Below are 16,940 nucleotides of genomic sequence, written 5' to 3'. Positions count from 1 at the left end.
AAGACGAGGATAAAGACCAATGTGATATGCGGTAGCTTTGCAAAAAAAAAAGAAGGGTGTTTTTTTAAACAAGCGACAGGATGGACATAGAAACAAGTGGGTATACATTGGCTGCTTAAAAGGGGAAAAGAAGACCCTAGACAGCCCTGATCCAGCATTTAACTTGTTGGAATGTATGTACATCTACTATGTTCTTTGCAAAGCATGGTTTAAAGCCCTATACAGCCTAGGACCCTCGTATCTACGGGACCGCCTCTCCTGGTATGTCCCACAGAGGAACGTACGGTCTTCAAACAAAAACATCTTGAAGGTCCCAGGCCACAGAGAGGTTAGGCTGGCCTCAACCAGAGCCAGGGCTTTTCGGCTGCGGCTCCAATCTGGTGGAACGCTCTGCCACAAGAGACTAGGGCCCTGAGGGACTTGACATCTTTTCGCAGGGCCTGCAAGACAGAGCTGCTCCACCAGGCCTTTGGCCAGGGCACAGCCTGACTCCCTCCTTTGGCAGTCTTCACAGAACTCTAGCCCAATGGTTGCCATCAATTTGATTTGAATTAATTTTATAATGAAATGATTTTAGAATGTTGTATTATTTTATTGTTGTTAGCCGCCCTGAGCCCGGCTTCGGCTGGGGTGGGCGGGATATAAATAAAATATTATTATTATTATTATTATTATTATTATTATTATTTTGTGAGGATCACCCATCGGGTCTTAAATTACAAATTTTACGTCTGTCTTCATTCAAACAGAAAAGGATTAAGAAAAGAAAAGTGAAAGGGTGAGTGAGATGTGAAAAGAGAGAAAAGAAGAACGGTAGGTACATTGGAAGGCAGTTTTTCTTAAAAATTGTCCCATGTTGCCAAAAGCTGCTGGATACCTGTATCACTCATCCTTCCTTCATGACTATTGGGCTTAGCTCTTTCAAAAGCAAGGGTGTAGATCCAATTCAGACATTACCAAGGTGCCAAGGAAGCAAACAAAATCCCACTTCCCACTATGCAGTTCTACATCACCTCAATGGCAATGAACTTCTTACGTGGGGTTGTGCCGATTACAGCATTCCCCAGCCCCCAAAATACCACTGATATCCAGCTTTGTGGGATGGAACAAAATAAATGAGCGGCATTCAACTTTTACTGAGAGTAGACCTGTTGAGATTAATGAACATGACTCAGTTGGGTCTCCGTTAATTTCAACAGGTCAATGGTGAGTAAAAGCTGAATACCACCCAATCCAGATGACCCCCCTCACGATCAAGTCTTTATACATTATGCCAGCTGCACAGAACCTAAAAATAAGGAAGTGAATTTCTGGAGGACTAGAAATGAGGACCAATTTTATTGGAGGTCCATCTGTTTGCTGTTTTATACATTCCACTTGACATGACTTTGCTTTTTAATTTAATCCTCCTCTCTGGGGCATGGTAAATAGAGATAGAAAGGCAAAAACTCTCTTTGACACCAGTAGGAGTTTTGAAATTATTGCTATTAGAGTTGTCAGACCTCCGTGCTGGTCTGAAGTCACCAGGTTTGCCTGTTCCCCTCCAAGTGGCAGAAGGGGGGTTTGAATAACCAGGTGACAGAGAGAATGCCTTTAAAAAATGTATATATGTGTGCAGTTCCAAGCTTCAGACTGGCAGGAGCTGGCTGCAAATTATTGTGTGTCTTGGGGAGCAGTTGTGACCTCCACCACACCCTCCTTCCCTCTCCCAATTAACCTCCATCTCCAGGACTCAGTGGTGGGAGGGAACACAGAGGAAGAATTGCCCATGACATCACCAGGGTCCGCCTCCCGTGACAGCCCCCGGGGCCACCCCTAGGTCTCAGTTTGGGGCCCTGAAATCTCAGAGTGTGAGATGCTCCTGACCTATCAACCCTTAATTCCTATGTAATATTTATGGGTGGGGGGAAGAATGATTCTTTTCAAATTGCGGCAGAGAGCATTAAAACATCACTGCCACCCTGCGTGGATTGTGGCCCAACCCAGATCCCCATGCAGTTGGTTTTAATTTTTAGAACCTTGACATTACATCACATGACACATTTAGAGTAACATGTAAGGTAAAGGTAAAGGGACCCCTGACCATTAGGGCCAGTCATGGCCAACTCTGGGGTTGCGGCGCTCATCTCGCTTTACTGGCCGAGGGAACTTCTTCTACAGCTTCCAGGTTATGTGGCAAGCATGACTAAGCCACTTCTGGCGAACCAGAGCAGCGCACGGAAACGCTGTTTACCTTCCCGCCGGAGTGGTACCTAATTATCTACTTGCACTTTGACATGCTTTTGAACTGCTAGGTGGGCAGGAGCAGGGACCGAGCAACGGGATCTCACCCCGTCGCGGGGATTCGAACCACCGACCTTCTGATCGGCAAGTCCTAGGCTCTGTGGTTTAACCCACAGCGCCACCCGCATCCCTAGAGTAACATGTAGTTAGGCCCTAAAAGACACAGTAAGAAGGTCCAATGCCCAGCAACTCTCATTAAAAAGAATCTCAGGCAGCAGGTTTTTCCAGCATGCCGGACACCTGCTGCCAACTAGAGTAGACAGTATTGGGCTCTATGGACCAATGGCATGACTTGCTATAGGGTAGTTTCCTGCATTCAGTGGCTTGCATAGAGGACAGAAATAAGAGGGTGTGAAGATTGTGGTGGAGGTGGAGAGGAAGTTAGTAGATAAAGAAAATGCAGAGGAGAGAGGAGGGATCAGCAGGAGTGCTATAGAAAGCCATCAATTGACAAAAATATAAAACACACTTAAAAGGACTGGTGCGAAGCACTGTGCCCAGTTATAAAGCAGGGTTGCCCTCATAGCAGTGTCTGTTTATTCATACAGCCACAGGCCAGGTGAATGGTGAAGATCCAGTTCTCTCCTAGATTTTAGGGAAACCCAGTCACCCTTTGTAGATGTATAAACACAGGGTGCTTAAAATGTTTGCTGGGAAAAGACAAACTCGTCCGGCTCTCCGTACTCACCAGTTTTCTTCTTAATTTGAAAGAGCCATTTCTCAACCCATTTTTCTATGCAAAGCAATATCTGATACGTTTTGCAGAGAAGGTGCACGGAATCGTAATATTGTGTAGGTGTCGGTGCCTGGCTATGTGGCTTTGTCGTCTGCGTTGTGTAGAGGGTCTCTCTTTTCATGTGTCTAAAACCAAGCTTAGCAGGGTTCATTCCCAACAAAACAAAACAAAACGACCACAACATGACACACGAACTTCAATCCACATGCATCTCCATACCTGGAAGCCCCATAGGTTTGCGTTTGTGAGCTTTAGGTTTCGAGTGTTTTCAAAAAAGGAGGAAAGGTGGGGTAAGAAAAAAAGAGGGCGGGAGAAACCAAAAGGGGAGAAAGCAAAGTTTTTTTTAAAAAAAAGGAAGGTGGGAAGAAAAGAAACAGAACGAAGAAAATTAGCACATGAGCTATGAGAGTTCCATCGAGCAGGTCAACTCTGAAAGGGCTCAGCAGTCAGTCCACTTTAGAGGCCTAGATTCAGCATAATATTTTAAACACATAAATCTATGGGTCAAAACTTGTTTCTAGATTATGAGCAATTGGGGTGGGTGTGGTGGGTGGCAAGGAAAAACCAGGAGTGCATTTTATGCTCCTTCGCAGCCAAGACTTTGCCTGCTCCACACCTGACATCGCCTAGGGCATCAGGTAGCTAGCTGCAGGTTGGGTAAAACAGCCTCACAGGCCAATTTAGGACCACTATTGGGCCGTATTGGGCCTGCAGACCATAGGTTTCCCCACTGTTGATGTAGAACTTGAGGGAACAAACCACAGTAAGGTTACAGCAAAGGAAAGGATTCCTGTAAGTGAGCCGATCAACAAACTGTTGCCCGAGGCCAAATAAACGTCACCCTCCAAAATGATGATGAAGAAGAAGAGTTTGGATTTGATATCCCGATTTATCACTACCCTAAGGAGTCTCAAAGCGGCTAACATTCTCCTTTCCCTTCCTCCCCCACAACAAACACTCTGTGAGGTGAGTGGGGCTGAGAGACTTCAAAGAAGTGTGACTGGCCCAAGGTCACCCAGCAGCTGCATGTGGAGGAGCGGAGACGCGAACCCGGTTCCCCACATTACGAGTCTACCACTCTTAACCACTACACCACACTGATCTCCTTTATTACATCTCTCTGCTGTTCCAACATCAATAAAGACCATAAGAATGAGCAAAACCTGTCCACTTACAGTAGATATGGTACATGAAGCCAATGTTAAGATTCCCCAAAAGAGTACTCTTCCTCTCAACCACCATCAAGGTGCCACCATGACCACATCTACGCAGCATCAGCTACCACCTGACATCAGCTTTCTACAAATTCTGATCTTCCATAGGATTGTCAGAGCTGTAGTTTGGGGGGAAAGGCTGCGGATTTCATTTTAGCAATTCCTAACCCACAAACACATGCCCTCAAGAGAGCTAGTCCCTTGGTGTCAGGGAACTGCCATCGGAGCTAGAGGCGGAGGGAAGGCTCCAGAGGGATGCCGGAGAGGGTCCCAGTAGGGAGAGAGGCAGCCCATCTGCTGGGGAAGGAAATCAGCGTAACACCAGTGGAGAAGGGGGGCAGATGGGGGAATCGGAGAGGAGGCTCCAAGACTCCTCGCCGGAGACCAGCGGAGAGAGTACGGGTACTCCGTTGCCCACACCCTCCCTGCGCAGAAGACTTCCGCGCAGGGAGAGTAGGAGGAGACTTGGCGTCAAACAACTTTTATGCTGGAAAAGGTTCATGAAACGCCCACTGACGGATCCTCGCCAGCAGTGGCGGCAACTTACGCACGAGCAACCCCTAAATCCATTACACTTGGTGAGGAAGATATTGTTGTTAAACTGGTTTGAGCAGGGTAGGTGTGCCCTAAATAGCTGTGAGGAGCTGGAAACCCCATTCACTGTCCCAATAGTTAGGCTATTAAAATTCAAAAGACCCTGGAGCCACAGCTCAATGATAAAGCATATGCGTTGCACGGGAAAGGTCCCAACTTCAATCCCAGCATCTCAACATATTACATACACTTAACGGGGACCAAAGATGGGCATGTCCGCAATTGCAAGTTTCTCCCCACTTGTCTACTGTGCACCGTTTACAAGGGTCACTTGGAACATCTCAGGCATGTGCTTAAATGGCCCGAAGGAAAGGGGCAGAACAGGGCGGAATGAAAGCGGTTATCTCTGTAAAGGATGAAAGCTTCAGCCAGAATGGAGCGCCAAAAGACTTCAATTAACTGGAAATCATAACCACAAATTGTGAAAATTGGAAAGCTGTCTTCAACAAACTCGCCAGAAATTCTGCACACCACACACTGTGAAATTCAAACATTGCCTACAATGGCAGGTGTAATTTTTAAAAAATCTGATTTGAAACCACCCAGAACTTTGCAAATTTGCCTTTAAGCTGATGCACATCAACTCTGCACACCCTGAACAAGATTTGAGTCAAGCAAGCATTTGTCTTCAAACATTCAAATCCTTATATCTTCAATCCTGCCTCTTCCCAGTGTTCTCACCAATTTTCAGCTGGCTCATAAAATCAATGCAGATGCCTGAAAGAATTTGAGCTACTTTGCATATATATCTTTTTAACTGCAGCTTATTTTGCTCCACACATCATTGTTCTGGTTTGGAAAGCTCTCGCGATCTTTTCTTATATATTTAGCAACAGCAGAAACGATAAAATGTTGAGCTAGATGCTCTCTCTGAAGAGATAAATGGGAGACAGGCTTCTACCATATCATGCTGCAGGTGGGGGCTCCAGCAATAAGATGTTTTTCAAGACATAAAAATCCCCACAAACAGAAGATAAGCATGTCAGGAAGAAAGCTAGGATAAATCCTGATGGGAAAAGGAGTGCTCCTACCTTCCTTCTGAGGCAGGATAAGCTGAGAAGAGCTTGCTCCTTAAGGAAGCAACAGCGTCCCTAAAGTTAGACATCCTAAATCTGTGAACAAGGAAATCTAGATTTGCAGGGCAGGATTAAACCAAGGGTTCATCTGGATTTCCTTTAGTGCAGCATTTCTAGGCCCAGGTCCACTCTTTACTGCAGAATTGGAGCAAACAGCAATCTGCAGAAACCCCTAATTGCTGTTTGTTCTGATTCAGCATTAAAGAGTGAGTTTTCACAGGGAAAGGACCACACTGGGAGGGAAAACTGTGCCTAGAAAGCGCGGGGGGAAAGGTAAGTGTGAATCATAGAATTGTAGAGTTTGTAGGGGCCACAAGGATCATCTAGTCCAACCCGCTGCAATGAGGGAATCTTTTGCCCAATGTGGGGCTTGAACTCACAACCCTGAAATTAAGAGTGGGCCCTAAGTTGTTGTGGAACATGTGTGCTAAATCTGCGCAGAAGGGGAACCCCCAGGCCAGTCCTGTTGCCCGAGTGGACTTTGTTCTGCCCATGCATTCCCCACTTAAGACTACATTGAATTTGCAGGGAGGAAGGACAGACCTTAGGAAAATACTTTTAATTCTCCAGGTAGCATAAGCAACAGAGCTCTTCTTGTCATTATATACTCTAGATAAATACACTTCTGCCCAACTCAGGAAGACAAATTCTGCCATTCTGCGGTGGCTGAGTTATAGCCTGCTATAGCACTTTTTAAGATTTAACCAGAGTAGCTTTCCTGCAGATGAAATCACTGCCTATAATAATAAAGAGGCTCTCTGGTGACTTACAAGATTTAATTAATCCTCTTCATTTGAAAGGCAAGTGTTATTAATCCTAATTACAAAGAAGAGAGTTAAACCTCCACCGTGTGTGACCTTCTCAGCATCACCTTAAAGATCAGTCTGATGCAGAGAGGACAGTGAGAAAAATCTAGATGTGTAATTCACATAAAAATGCAGGATTTCTCCATCTGGAGTATATTTAAAAGTGGCATTTTGTAAATCATAGCATCTAAAATTAAATTATTCAATATCTTTGGAAACGTCTATGCAATATCCATTGGGAATCGGAGCAGTGCATGGATTGGGACTCTAATATGATGGACAGATCCTATCTCTTTGCAATGCTCTGTTGCTTGTCTCCTTTCCTCCTCCGCTGATGATGAAATTCTCCTTAAGAACATCTGTGCCTTTCTTCCCCTCTATTCCCAGTCTCCGATTTTTCTAACTGATAATTTTAAAATGGAGTTGCATTTTTGTAATTAATAAAGGGGATGGAAGTTGGTTGTAAGCAGAGGAACATAGGATGATTGGCATGTGCTGAGCTTGTCCTTTATTTCCATAAAGTTCTGCACTGTCCTACCTCATTGATGGAAACTGAGCAGAATGTTTCAGGGTTTTTGTTCTGAATGACTTTTGTACATGCATGCATTTAACCCTAATAAAAATAATAATAATAATATGTTATTTGTACCCCACCTATCTGACTGGGTTGCGCCATCCACTCTGGGTGGCTACCAATATATATAAAAACATAATAAAACATTGTACATTAAAAAGCTTCCCTATACAGGGCTGCCTTCAGATGCCTTCTAAAGGTTACATAGTTACTCATCTCCTTAACATCTGATCAGAGGGTGTTTCACAGGGTGGGAGTCACTACCGAGAAGGCCCTCTGCCTGGTTCCCTGTACCTTCACTTCTTGCAGTGAGAGAACCACCAGAAGGCCCTCAGAGCTGGACCTCAGTGTCCGGGCTGGACGATGGGGGTGGAGATGCTCCTTCAGGTATCTTGGGCCGAGGCCGTTTAGGGCTTTAAAGGTCAGCACCAACACTTTGAATTCTGCTCAGAATGGGAGCCAATGTGGGTCTTTCAGGACTAGTGTTATATGGTCCTGGCAGCTTCTCCAAGTCACCAGTCTAGCTGCCGCATTCTGGATTAGTTGTGGTTTCAAAGGTAGCTCCAAAGGTAGATCACATTGTAGTAGTCCAAGCGGGAGATAACCAGGCATGTACCACTCTGGAAGGTCAGTCTGCGGGCAAGTAGGGTCTCAGCCAGTGTACCAGATGGAGCTGGTAAACAGCTGCCATGAATACATAAAGTGGGGAAGAGTTGGCCTCCCACAATTGTACAGGGCTGTGTTCAGCTCATAAATCCTGCTTGCAGAAGCCAGTGCAAAGTCTTCCACGAATGCAACATTCCCTCCTCTCTCCTCCATACCCCACATGCCCCCCCCAAAAAAATTAGTCAGGGGACCCCAGAACAGCACACGAGGTGAGGAGCAGAGGGATCATTCCTTCTGAAATGCCATGAGCTGATGGAATAATTTGTTTAGTGTTACACTGAATTCCTCCCCAGGATACCAAATCCTGGAGGAAAAAAATCAACAACAAACCTAAGTTAAGTAATCCCTGTAAAAAGCCTGTGAAAAGCTACAGAGAAACCGATAAAACTTTGTCCCTAACTCCAGCTCTGCAAGCCTGAAGATGCGCCTTCAGAGGTGAAATGAACAAGGTGTTTAGAAGCTCTTGTCGGCTTTATATCACAGTCTGCTGTGAAGGCACTTCTGTGAACTCACGAGACATTCCTTCCTGTTCACTTATGGGACTAAATCCTTGTGCGCAACCTTGCTTAAACTCCAGAACTGTGTGCAATGCTGCAAATAATTGATGGGGGAATGGAATTGATAAAGGATTGTCTGCACTGTGGTGGTGAAACAAACTCTTTTCCCACTTCACAAACAAGTGGGAGAAGGTATCAGTTTCATGACAGCTCTTTTTCACCTTGGGACTTACTTAACTCTACTGTCAGCCCCAACCACCTGAAGTGCTCCAAAATATCTGGAGAGCATCACATTGGGGGAAGACTGACCTATCCACAGTAGTATCCTGACTCTCTCCCTACCATATTGTGACCAGCTCTATGCAATCACCTGTAAGAGCAGAGATACTTTGGACCACAGATCACCAGTGTTGAAGCAATGATTCTTCAACATCAACTTCGTTGGACTGGTCATGTTGTGCGGATGCCTGATTATCGCCTTCCAAAGCAACTACTCTATTCTGAACTTAAAAACGGAAAGCATAATGCTGGTGGTCAGCAAAAGAGGCTTAAAGACGCTCTCAAGGCAAATCTTAAAAAAAGTAGTATAAACACCAACAGTTGGGAAACACTTGCTTGTGAGCGCTCCAATTGGAGAACAGCCTTTACTAAAGGTGTCATGGGCTTTGAAGAAGAAGAAGAAGGGTTTGGATTTGATATCCCGCTTTATCACTACCCGAAGGAGTCTCAAAGCAGCTAACATTCTCCTTTCCCTTCCTCCCCCACAACAAACACTCTGTGAGGAGAGTGAGGCTGAGAGACTTCAGAGAAGTGTGACTAGCCCAAGGTCACCCAGCAGCTGCATGTGGAGGAGCAGGGAAGCGAACCCGGTTCACCAGATTACAAGTCCACCGCTCTTAACCACTACACCACACTGGCTCTGGATTGAAAGGGAGAAACAAGCTAAGAGAAAGGCACACTTGGCAAATCCACACCATGATCTACTCCCGCCCAGAAACCTATGTCCCCACTGTAGAAGGACGTGTGGATCCAGAATTGGCCTCCACAGTCACTTACGGACTCATTGTTAAAATGGTGTTTATGGAAGACAATCTTACTCGGCTACGAGGGATAGAAGAAGAAGAAGAAGAAGAAGAAGAAGAAGAAGAAGAAGAAGAAGAAGAAGAGAAACAGGATGTTTTGCTTTTTGTTAAAAAGACAGGACAGGGGAGCAGCCGGGATCCAAATATCTCCTTTGATCCTTGTTTGAAATACTTTCATGCTCTAAAAATAAGAAGCAAAGCAGTTCACAAAACGGCACGTCTACAAAAGGGCAACGTTAAACTAGAGGCTGACGCCAGGAGTCACCCATAAAATCCTGTTTTAAAAAAGCACACATGCCAAGAAAACAGCAGCAGATAAAACAGCACACCAAAAAACTAGTGCCAGGCCAAAAATTATCCATTTAACAGCTTTTTCCAAACCACTTAATGGTTTTTTAAAGAAAGCCAAGTGCTGTTGTACACTGTGAAACAATGGGTATTGAAACAAGGATGCAACTGAAAACAAATAAAACAGCATAAAAACGTAGAAAAGCAAATTAAAATCAAATTAAACAGAGATTAATTGGATCCCTGTATTAAGGTCCAGTCAAATGGGTCAGGGGAACCCTGAGCAAAAGATACATCTTTACAAGATGTTGGAAGCATCTGATGGGTAATGTTTGCTGTATGGTAGAGGGAAGAAAGCAATTCAATAGGATTCAGGCAACAACAGACAGTGCCCTCCATAAAGAACTTTCAGCTTGAATGCTTTGGGGGGTGAAACTAGAGAACTAACCCCCCTGAAATTGGAGAGGATGAAGACAGAACTTATTGCCCTTCACTAGAGTTTCTATGTCACTCTCAAAGATCACCAGCTGCCATTTTTTCCTCCCAAAAGCCCCCAGCAGAGTCTGTTGCATCATCTTGTAACCTGGTTCCCAGTGGAGCTGGGCTTATCCACCAGGAGAAAACCCCAGCAGAGGGCAGTAGATGTTGCTCTCCATTCCCCATTAACACCAGTTTTAGGGTGGCGCGGGAAGTTCCCCCAAACAGGGCATTGAGGGAGTGCGAAACTGAGAAAATCCATAAACTCAGAAGAGGGTACAAACCCCACTTGGAATGACCGTGTTGTAAGATCTGGACTCCTCCCATGCAGACTGATGGTGCAAACAGGTGAATAAACCATCTTTCTTACAGCTACGATAGTCTCCACTGTGTCTCAATTCTCCAAAGAAACCCTGGGTGAGTGAGTGGCTGGAACTCCATGGGCTCTTGCCACCGCTTGGCAGAGAGAGCAGGAGGCACCCAACTTTTGCAACTCTATTAAAAACCCGCCCCACGCGATGGAGAGGCATGAGGGATATTCAGCATCTCCTAGAATACCACCTCTGGTATCGGTCCCCTCAGTTTAACCTTTGAGGCCGCCCGCCCGCATCCAGCCGGCAAGGAAAGGCAGCCATGACTCAATGGATTCATACTATTTTTCGCAGGGCATCTCACGCAGTTTGCCAAATAAGCACATTAAGGATGAAAGAGAGCCTGCACATTGTTGGCCCGGGGATGAATTGCACGCTGTGAAAACCAGGGATGTGGAAAGCGACATGGTCTGCTGTGTTTAGCATCCGGGGAAATACCCCCACCCTGGCTCAGCTCAAGTCAGGATTGCCATATTGTGTCATCTGCCCGCAGTGAAATGACGCAGGCTGCTTCTCAGCTAGGGAGACTTCTGGAAAGGATCCTTCGTTCTGGGAGTTTCTTCTCCCCAAGCGTCATCACGGGGATTCCCTGCGATTTTCATCTAGGCAGCCTGTGCAAGAATATTCCACTGGCCAAGGAACTAGGGCTCTGGAGAGTCCTTTGATGCTAAACTGCTGTCAGTAGAAACCACCCCATTTAAACTCCAAAAATGAAGGGTGCCTTTAGGTGGGTAGGAATACGGAAGATTTGTTTCAGCACTGGCCAGCTAACAGCACGACCCTGTTTTCTTGGAATAAGACCTACCCCGGTTCATGGGGCTGACGCCAAGGTGCAGGATTGCAACCTAAGGTCTGTTTGCCCCCTTGTTTACAAAGCATGGGTCACAACTATGAACTCTGAACTGCAGCCGCCACAGGGGGGGAAACAGCTCAAGGAGGAAAGAAGAGTTTTTATACAGTTCTGGAAAGGAGCAATGATGGATTGAACTCTGTGCATGTTTGGAATTCATGTCCTCAGGGCATCTAGCAATCAAATACAGTAATTTAAAGGGAGAACTGGATGGGGATGCTGAGGCTGGTGATCGAGAACCCACAGGGAAACCTACCTCACAGGGCTGTTGTTAAATGAGGGGGAGCCAGAAACATGTATGTTACCCTGAGCTCCTCAGAGAAAAAGGTGGACAGGAAATGTAATGTTGTTGTTGTTTAGTCATTTAGTCGTGTCCAACTCTTCGTGACCCCACGGACCAGAGCATACCAGGCACTCCTGTCTTCCACTGCCTCCCGCAGTTTGGTCAAACTCATGCTGGTAGCTTCAAGAACACTGTCCAACCATCTCGTCCTCTGTCATCCCCTTCTCCTTGTGCCCTCCACCTTTCCCAACATCAGGGTCTTTTCCAGGGAGTCTTCTCTTCTCATGAGGTGGCCAAAGTCTTGGAGCCTCAGCTTCAGGATCTGTCCTTCCAGTGAGCACTCAGGGCTGATTTCCTTCAGAATGGATCGGTTTGATCTTCTTGCAGTCCATGGGACTCTCAAGAGTCTCCTCCAGCACCAGAATTCAAAAGCATAAATTCTTCGTCGATCAGCCTTCTTTGTGGTCCAGCTCTCACTTCCATACATCACTACTGGGAAAACCATAGCTTGAACTATACGGACCTTTGTTGGCAAGGCGATGTCTCTGCTTTTTAAGATGCTGTCTAGGTTTGTCATTGCTTTTCTCCCAAGAAGTAGGCGTCTTTTAATTTCGTGACTGCTGTCACCATCTGCAGTGATCATGGAGCCCAAGAAAGTAAAATCTCTCACTGCCTCCATTTCTTCCAGGAAATGTAATACATAAGCGATTAAAATCTAAATGTATGTCAGTCAGCATATTTGTTCTTACACAAGGAAGGGATCTGGTACTGGAGAGTCCTGCACAATTGGGAGTGGGGGATTTTTGACTGAGAGTCACATTTCCTTGTACAGTGGTACCTCGGGTTACAACACCTTGGGTTACAAACACTTCGGGTTACAGACTCCGCTAACCCGGAAGCAGTACCTCGGGTTAAGAACTTTACCTCAGGATGAGAACAGAAATCGCACGCCGGCGGCACAGCAGCAGCGTGAGGCCCCATTAGCTAAAGTGGTACCTCAGATTAAGAACGGTTTCAGTTTAAGAACGGACCTCCGGAACGAATTAAGTTTGTAACCAGAGGTACCACTGTAGATAATCTCTTAGGAATAGTGGGAGGAACTAGCTGGCGGGTCACCAAGGGTGGTTCAGAGCTCAGGGAGTGGTGGTGGGGCATTGATGGGAGGGTCCCAGGGGAAATCTTTAGTCTCAGCAACTGTTCCATGGAGGCAAGACCTCAGTTGCTGTGCCCACTAGGCCTGACACTCCCATGCAGATCCTGTTTGGTTAATAAAGAGTTAACTCCAGCTTGCTCAGTGTGATTTACTGCTGCTTCATTCCTGTCACATGCCGCCAGTGAGCAAGCCTAGAGCTAGTGGTCTCTCTATCTGGAACCTCCCTTTGCCCCATTTTTTCATCCCCTTGGCAGCCACATGAAATGAGGTTGAGAGCCCACAACCCAGGCAATGTGAATGAGTATTCCTGGTCCATTCAGCGTGTCTGGCTGTTTATTCCCTTCTTGCCCTGCCAGCCAGCTGCTTCTGCCCCTGTGACGATTCTCTGATGCCCTACCCAGCCCTGCCTTGATGGACCTCGTGCCCTGCAAAGACCTTGGCATGAGAGCACGTTAGAAAATGGTGTCATTGCATCAAGATTACAGTATACTGTATTTTTCGCTCTATAAGACGCACCAGACCACAAGACGCACCTAGTTTTTGGAGGAGGAAAACAAGAAAAAAATATTCTGAATCTCAGAAGCCAGAATAGCAAGAGGGATCGCTGTGCAGTGAAAGCAGCAATCCCTCTTGCTGCTCTGGCTTCTGGGATAGCTGCACAGCCTGCATTCACTCCATAAGACGCACACACATTTCCCCTTACTTTTTAGGAGGGAAAAAGTGAGCCTTACAGAGCAAAAAATACAGTAAATACAGTCATACCTCGGGTTACAAACGCTTCGGGTTGCGCGTTTTCGGGTTGCGCACCACGCCGAACCCGGAAGTACCAGAACAGATTACTTCCAGGTTTGGGCAATTGCACATGTGCAGAAGCACTAAATCGTGCTTTGCGCATGCGCAGAAGCGCCGAATCGCAACCCGTGCATGTGCAGACGCAACACTGCGGGTTGCGAACGTGCCTCCTGCATGGATCACGTTCGCAACCCGAGCATCCACTGTATTGCAAACATCCCCATTGTGTGACCGATTGCATTTCACACGGCCCCTGATGTCGGACAACATCCGTGGTCAAAAACACACTCAGAATGCCTGCTTGGATATGCCACGCATCAGGAATCAGACTGAATGCGGCTCAGTTTTTTATTTCTAGCAGACGTCTCGCTCTGGCCGATAGCAACCCAGCTGCCACTCAACTGGACAAAATCCAATTTATCTCTTACATTCTTTTAGCCTGGCATTCAGCCACTCAAGGATAAATGAGGAGGAGGTGCTGGACAATGTAACATGACCGTTTGCTTTACGGTATGGAAAAGCTTTAATTATACTGATTAGGATTGTTTTTAGAAAGGATAGACATGCACACCTTTCAGTTAGGCATTATTTGCAAGCATCTTCATTCTGTGTGAGAGAGTTATACCTCCATCCTCCTTTATGCTCTGTGTACGTGCGTCCGTGCAAACGAAGGCAAGGCTGCAATCCTAGATATACTTCCCTGTGAGTAAGCGCCACTTGGACAGAATTGCACTGTAAACATACGGCCTCACTGCAGACACTCTTGAAACTTGCAAATTTAAGAAACACGACTAACCACAGAGACTTTGTGTCTCTGGAGATGAAGTGGTTGAGGCTCTCCCACGCTTTCTGCTCTGCAGTCCTAGATGCTAAGCTGTTAGAACAAAGTATTCAAGCCAGATTTTGAATAGAGTCAGCTCTGCACATCCACAGCTGAAAATAGCCACATTTACCTGCCGGTGTTAATAGAGGTACAATGCTCAAAGGATCTGTTTTCTTATGCTGATGGTGCTGTTAGAGCCAGATTTCATCAGACCTTTTTAAGATGTTAATAGGGCAGACTGCGAAAACATCGGGACTGAAATGGTTTACTGTATTACCCACATGCAGCTCCCTGGACCTTGAAATCTGTGGAACTCCCTGCCTATTGATATGACAGTACTCCTTTCAGAGCCTGCTAAAAGCAGCTTTGCTTAGACAAGCCTACCCGAGGTGATTAGAAAGCTGATGATGATCTGTCCATTATTTGAAAGTTTTTAATTATTGCTGTCATTTTTTCCTTAGTGGTAATTTTTTCATTTTTATCTTTTTTGAAATCACGTTGAGGTTTTTGGGGTTGTTGTTTTTTTACAATTGCAATTAAGCAGTGTATAACTATTAGGAAATAAACAAATAAATAAATAATAAACAGCTGGTTGCCCACAGAACAGAGGGTGTTTTTCCAGTGGCATCCCTCTCCTAGGACGCTGGTTATCATAGGCTGAGCTTGCCTCTCCAGCAGCTGGTCACTCATCCAGATGATAAACTCACCAGGTAATCTTAGGAAAGTCATTCACGCTCAGCCTCAACATTCACCACCTGCAAAACTGAAGCAATCCTGGATTCCCTAACAGGCTCTAATTGCTTTTATTGATATTGGCCAATGGTGATTGCAACTTTGCAGAGAATAAATTTCAGAAATGCAAACTCCCAAAAATTCAGTGCCCTGGATTTTATTTATTTAAAACACACACACACACACACACACACACACACCTAAAAACGGAAAATTAAAACTTCGAAACACAACGAACAGCGCAACAGCAAAATAGGTCAATGGGTCCGTCGGATTAAGACATTGCCACAGCTACTAACTATGGAGTCTAAAATAGCTCTTGCTGGATTCTCAAGGCTGCCAAGGGATAGATGGAAGCTCTATGAGTTGCAAAAACATTGAAATCAAACAGAAGGCAAATCCTGTTTCCCCAACTGTGCTAAAATGGCACCAGGAAATTCAGAAAGTTGTTTGGAGCACAAAGAGCAGAACAGAAGGCAGCAATCCTTGCAATCCATGTGGGAACTATCGGAACTGCAACACAGGGCAACTTCCTGGTGGTAAAATAGACTCTGGACCAGCCCCTTCCAAAATGGTTGTGCATGAACACACCGGGACAGGAACAGCTACAAAGGGCTTCCAGTTTGAGCTGGGACTTTGCCTGAGCAGCAATGACCTTCCTTGCTCTGCTGTCCGCCTGCCGCACATCTCCATATGACTCTACCCCAACTTCTGGTACACAACAAACCATTGTTTGTGGGAATGTCCAAATGTGGCAAACCGTGGTTTGCACAAAGCGCAGCTTGCCCTCAAACTGCAGATAACAGAGTACGGAAACCCTCTTGAAACGTGTTGTTGTTGCTGCAGCAGAAGGGAGCTACAACACAGTTTGTCACACACAGCCTCCAGGCCAAGGGTTGCATCGGCCCTACCGGCATCCAAGCCACAGAGATATTTCACGAGTTACAAATGTCAAACCCAAGGCACCAGCCACTTCAGCTGCCCATTTCTGCAGCCAACTAGCTCTCTGTTGGCACCATCCAAGCCACATTCCCCAAGCTGGGCTTAACTTTCTAGCTGAAAGTCTCTTACTAGAAGGTGAGCTCAAGTTCCTGGGCATCTCCAATGCTTCCTGCTCTCAAACTCTTGCGCGTTGAAAGGCAGAGGAACACAGTCACAAGAGGCTATTCCAGGTTGTTTGAAAAAGCCAGACTCACCAGAAAATCCCCCGTTACACTGACATACCAGAGCAACTCAAATTGCCAGGGGAAATCAAGAAGAGGGTGGTGTTTTTTTAGAGTGTGGTTTGAGTGGTGATTTTTATTTTTTACCTTTCGGGGGAAGCCCTTCAGGAGGTCTTCTGGCATTTGGCGTGGCCACTGTCACAGAACAACACCAACAACGAGTGCAGAAAAATAAAGATGAAAACCAACACAAAACGTACACATGGACACACATATACAAGAAAAGAACAGAAATTAATACCATGGGCATGGAAACAACGGGGAGATAAATCTGCAACGATTGAAAAGAAAACTAAACTCGCGGAAACGCCAGCGGCTGCTCCCGGCAAGCTTTTAAAGGAACGGTGAAAGCAGAATGGTTTGCTTCAACGTAACGAAACAGAAGCATGCTAAGATGGAGGTGGGCACCCACAGAAGAAA

At 45.9% G+C, this 16,940-nt stretch overlaps 1 protein-coding gene across 11 annotated transcripts in view; it reads right to left on the bottom strand.

The window, feature by feature from the left end:
• The window catches only part of KCNQ2 (potassium voltage-gated channel subfamily Q member 2), a 142,485-nt gene that overhangs the window by 48,235 nt on the left and 77,310 nt on the right, over positions 1–16,940 (bottom strand). For 7 of the 11 annotated variants that reach the window (XM_081011104.1, XM_081011107.1, XM_081011103.1 and 4 more), the window contains exon 9: positions 3,239–3,268. The exons of 3 other annotated variants lie outside the window; for them this stretch is intronic. In XM_081011104.1, coding sequence (XP_080867230.1) covers positions 3,239–3,268 — 30 coding nt within the window. Of the gene's footprint in view, positions 1–3,238; positions 3,269–16,587; positions 16,656–16,940 lie in introns of those variants that run through there. One more of the 11 variants, XM_081011105.1, reaches the window with a different exon arrangement.

Source organism: Podarcis pityusensis (genome assembly GCF_964106645.2).
Source record: "Podarcis pityusensis genome assembly, chromosome: 6".
NCBI classification, from domain to species: Eukaryota; Metazoa; Chordata; class Lepidosauria; order Squamata; family Lacertidae; genus Podarcis; species Podarcis pityusensis.
The sequence above is the reverse complement of the archived record's forward strand: the minus strand, read 5'-3'. Positions and strand labels throughout refer to the sequence as shown.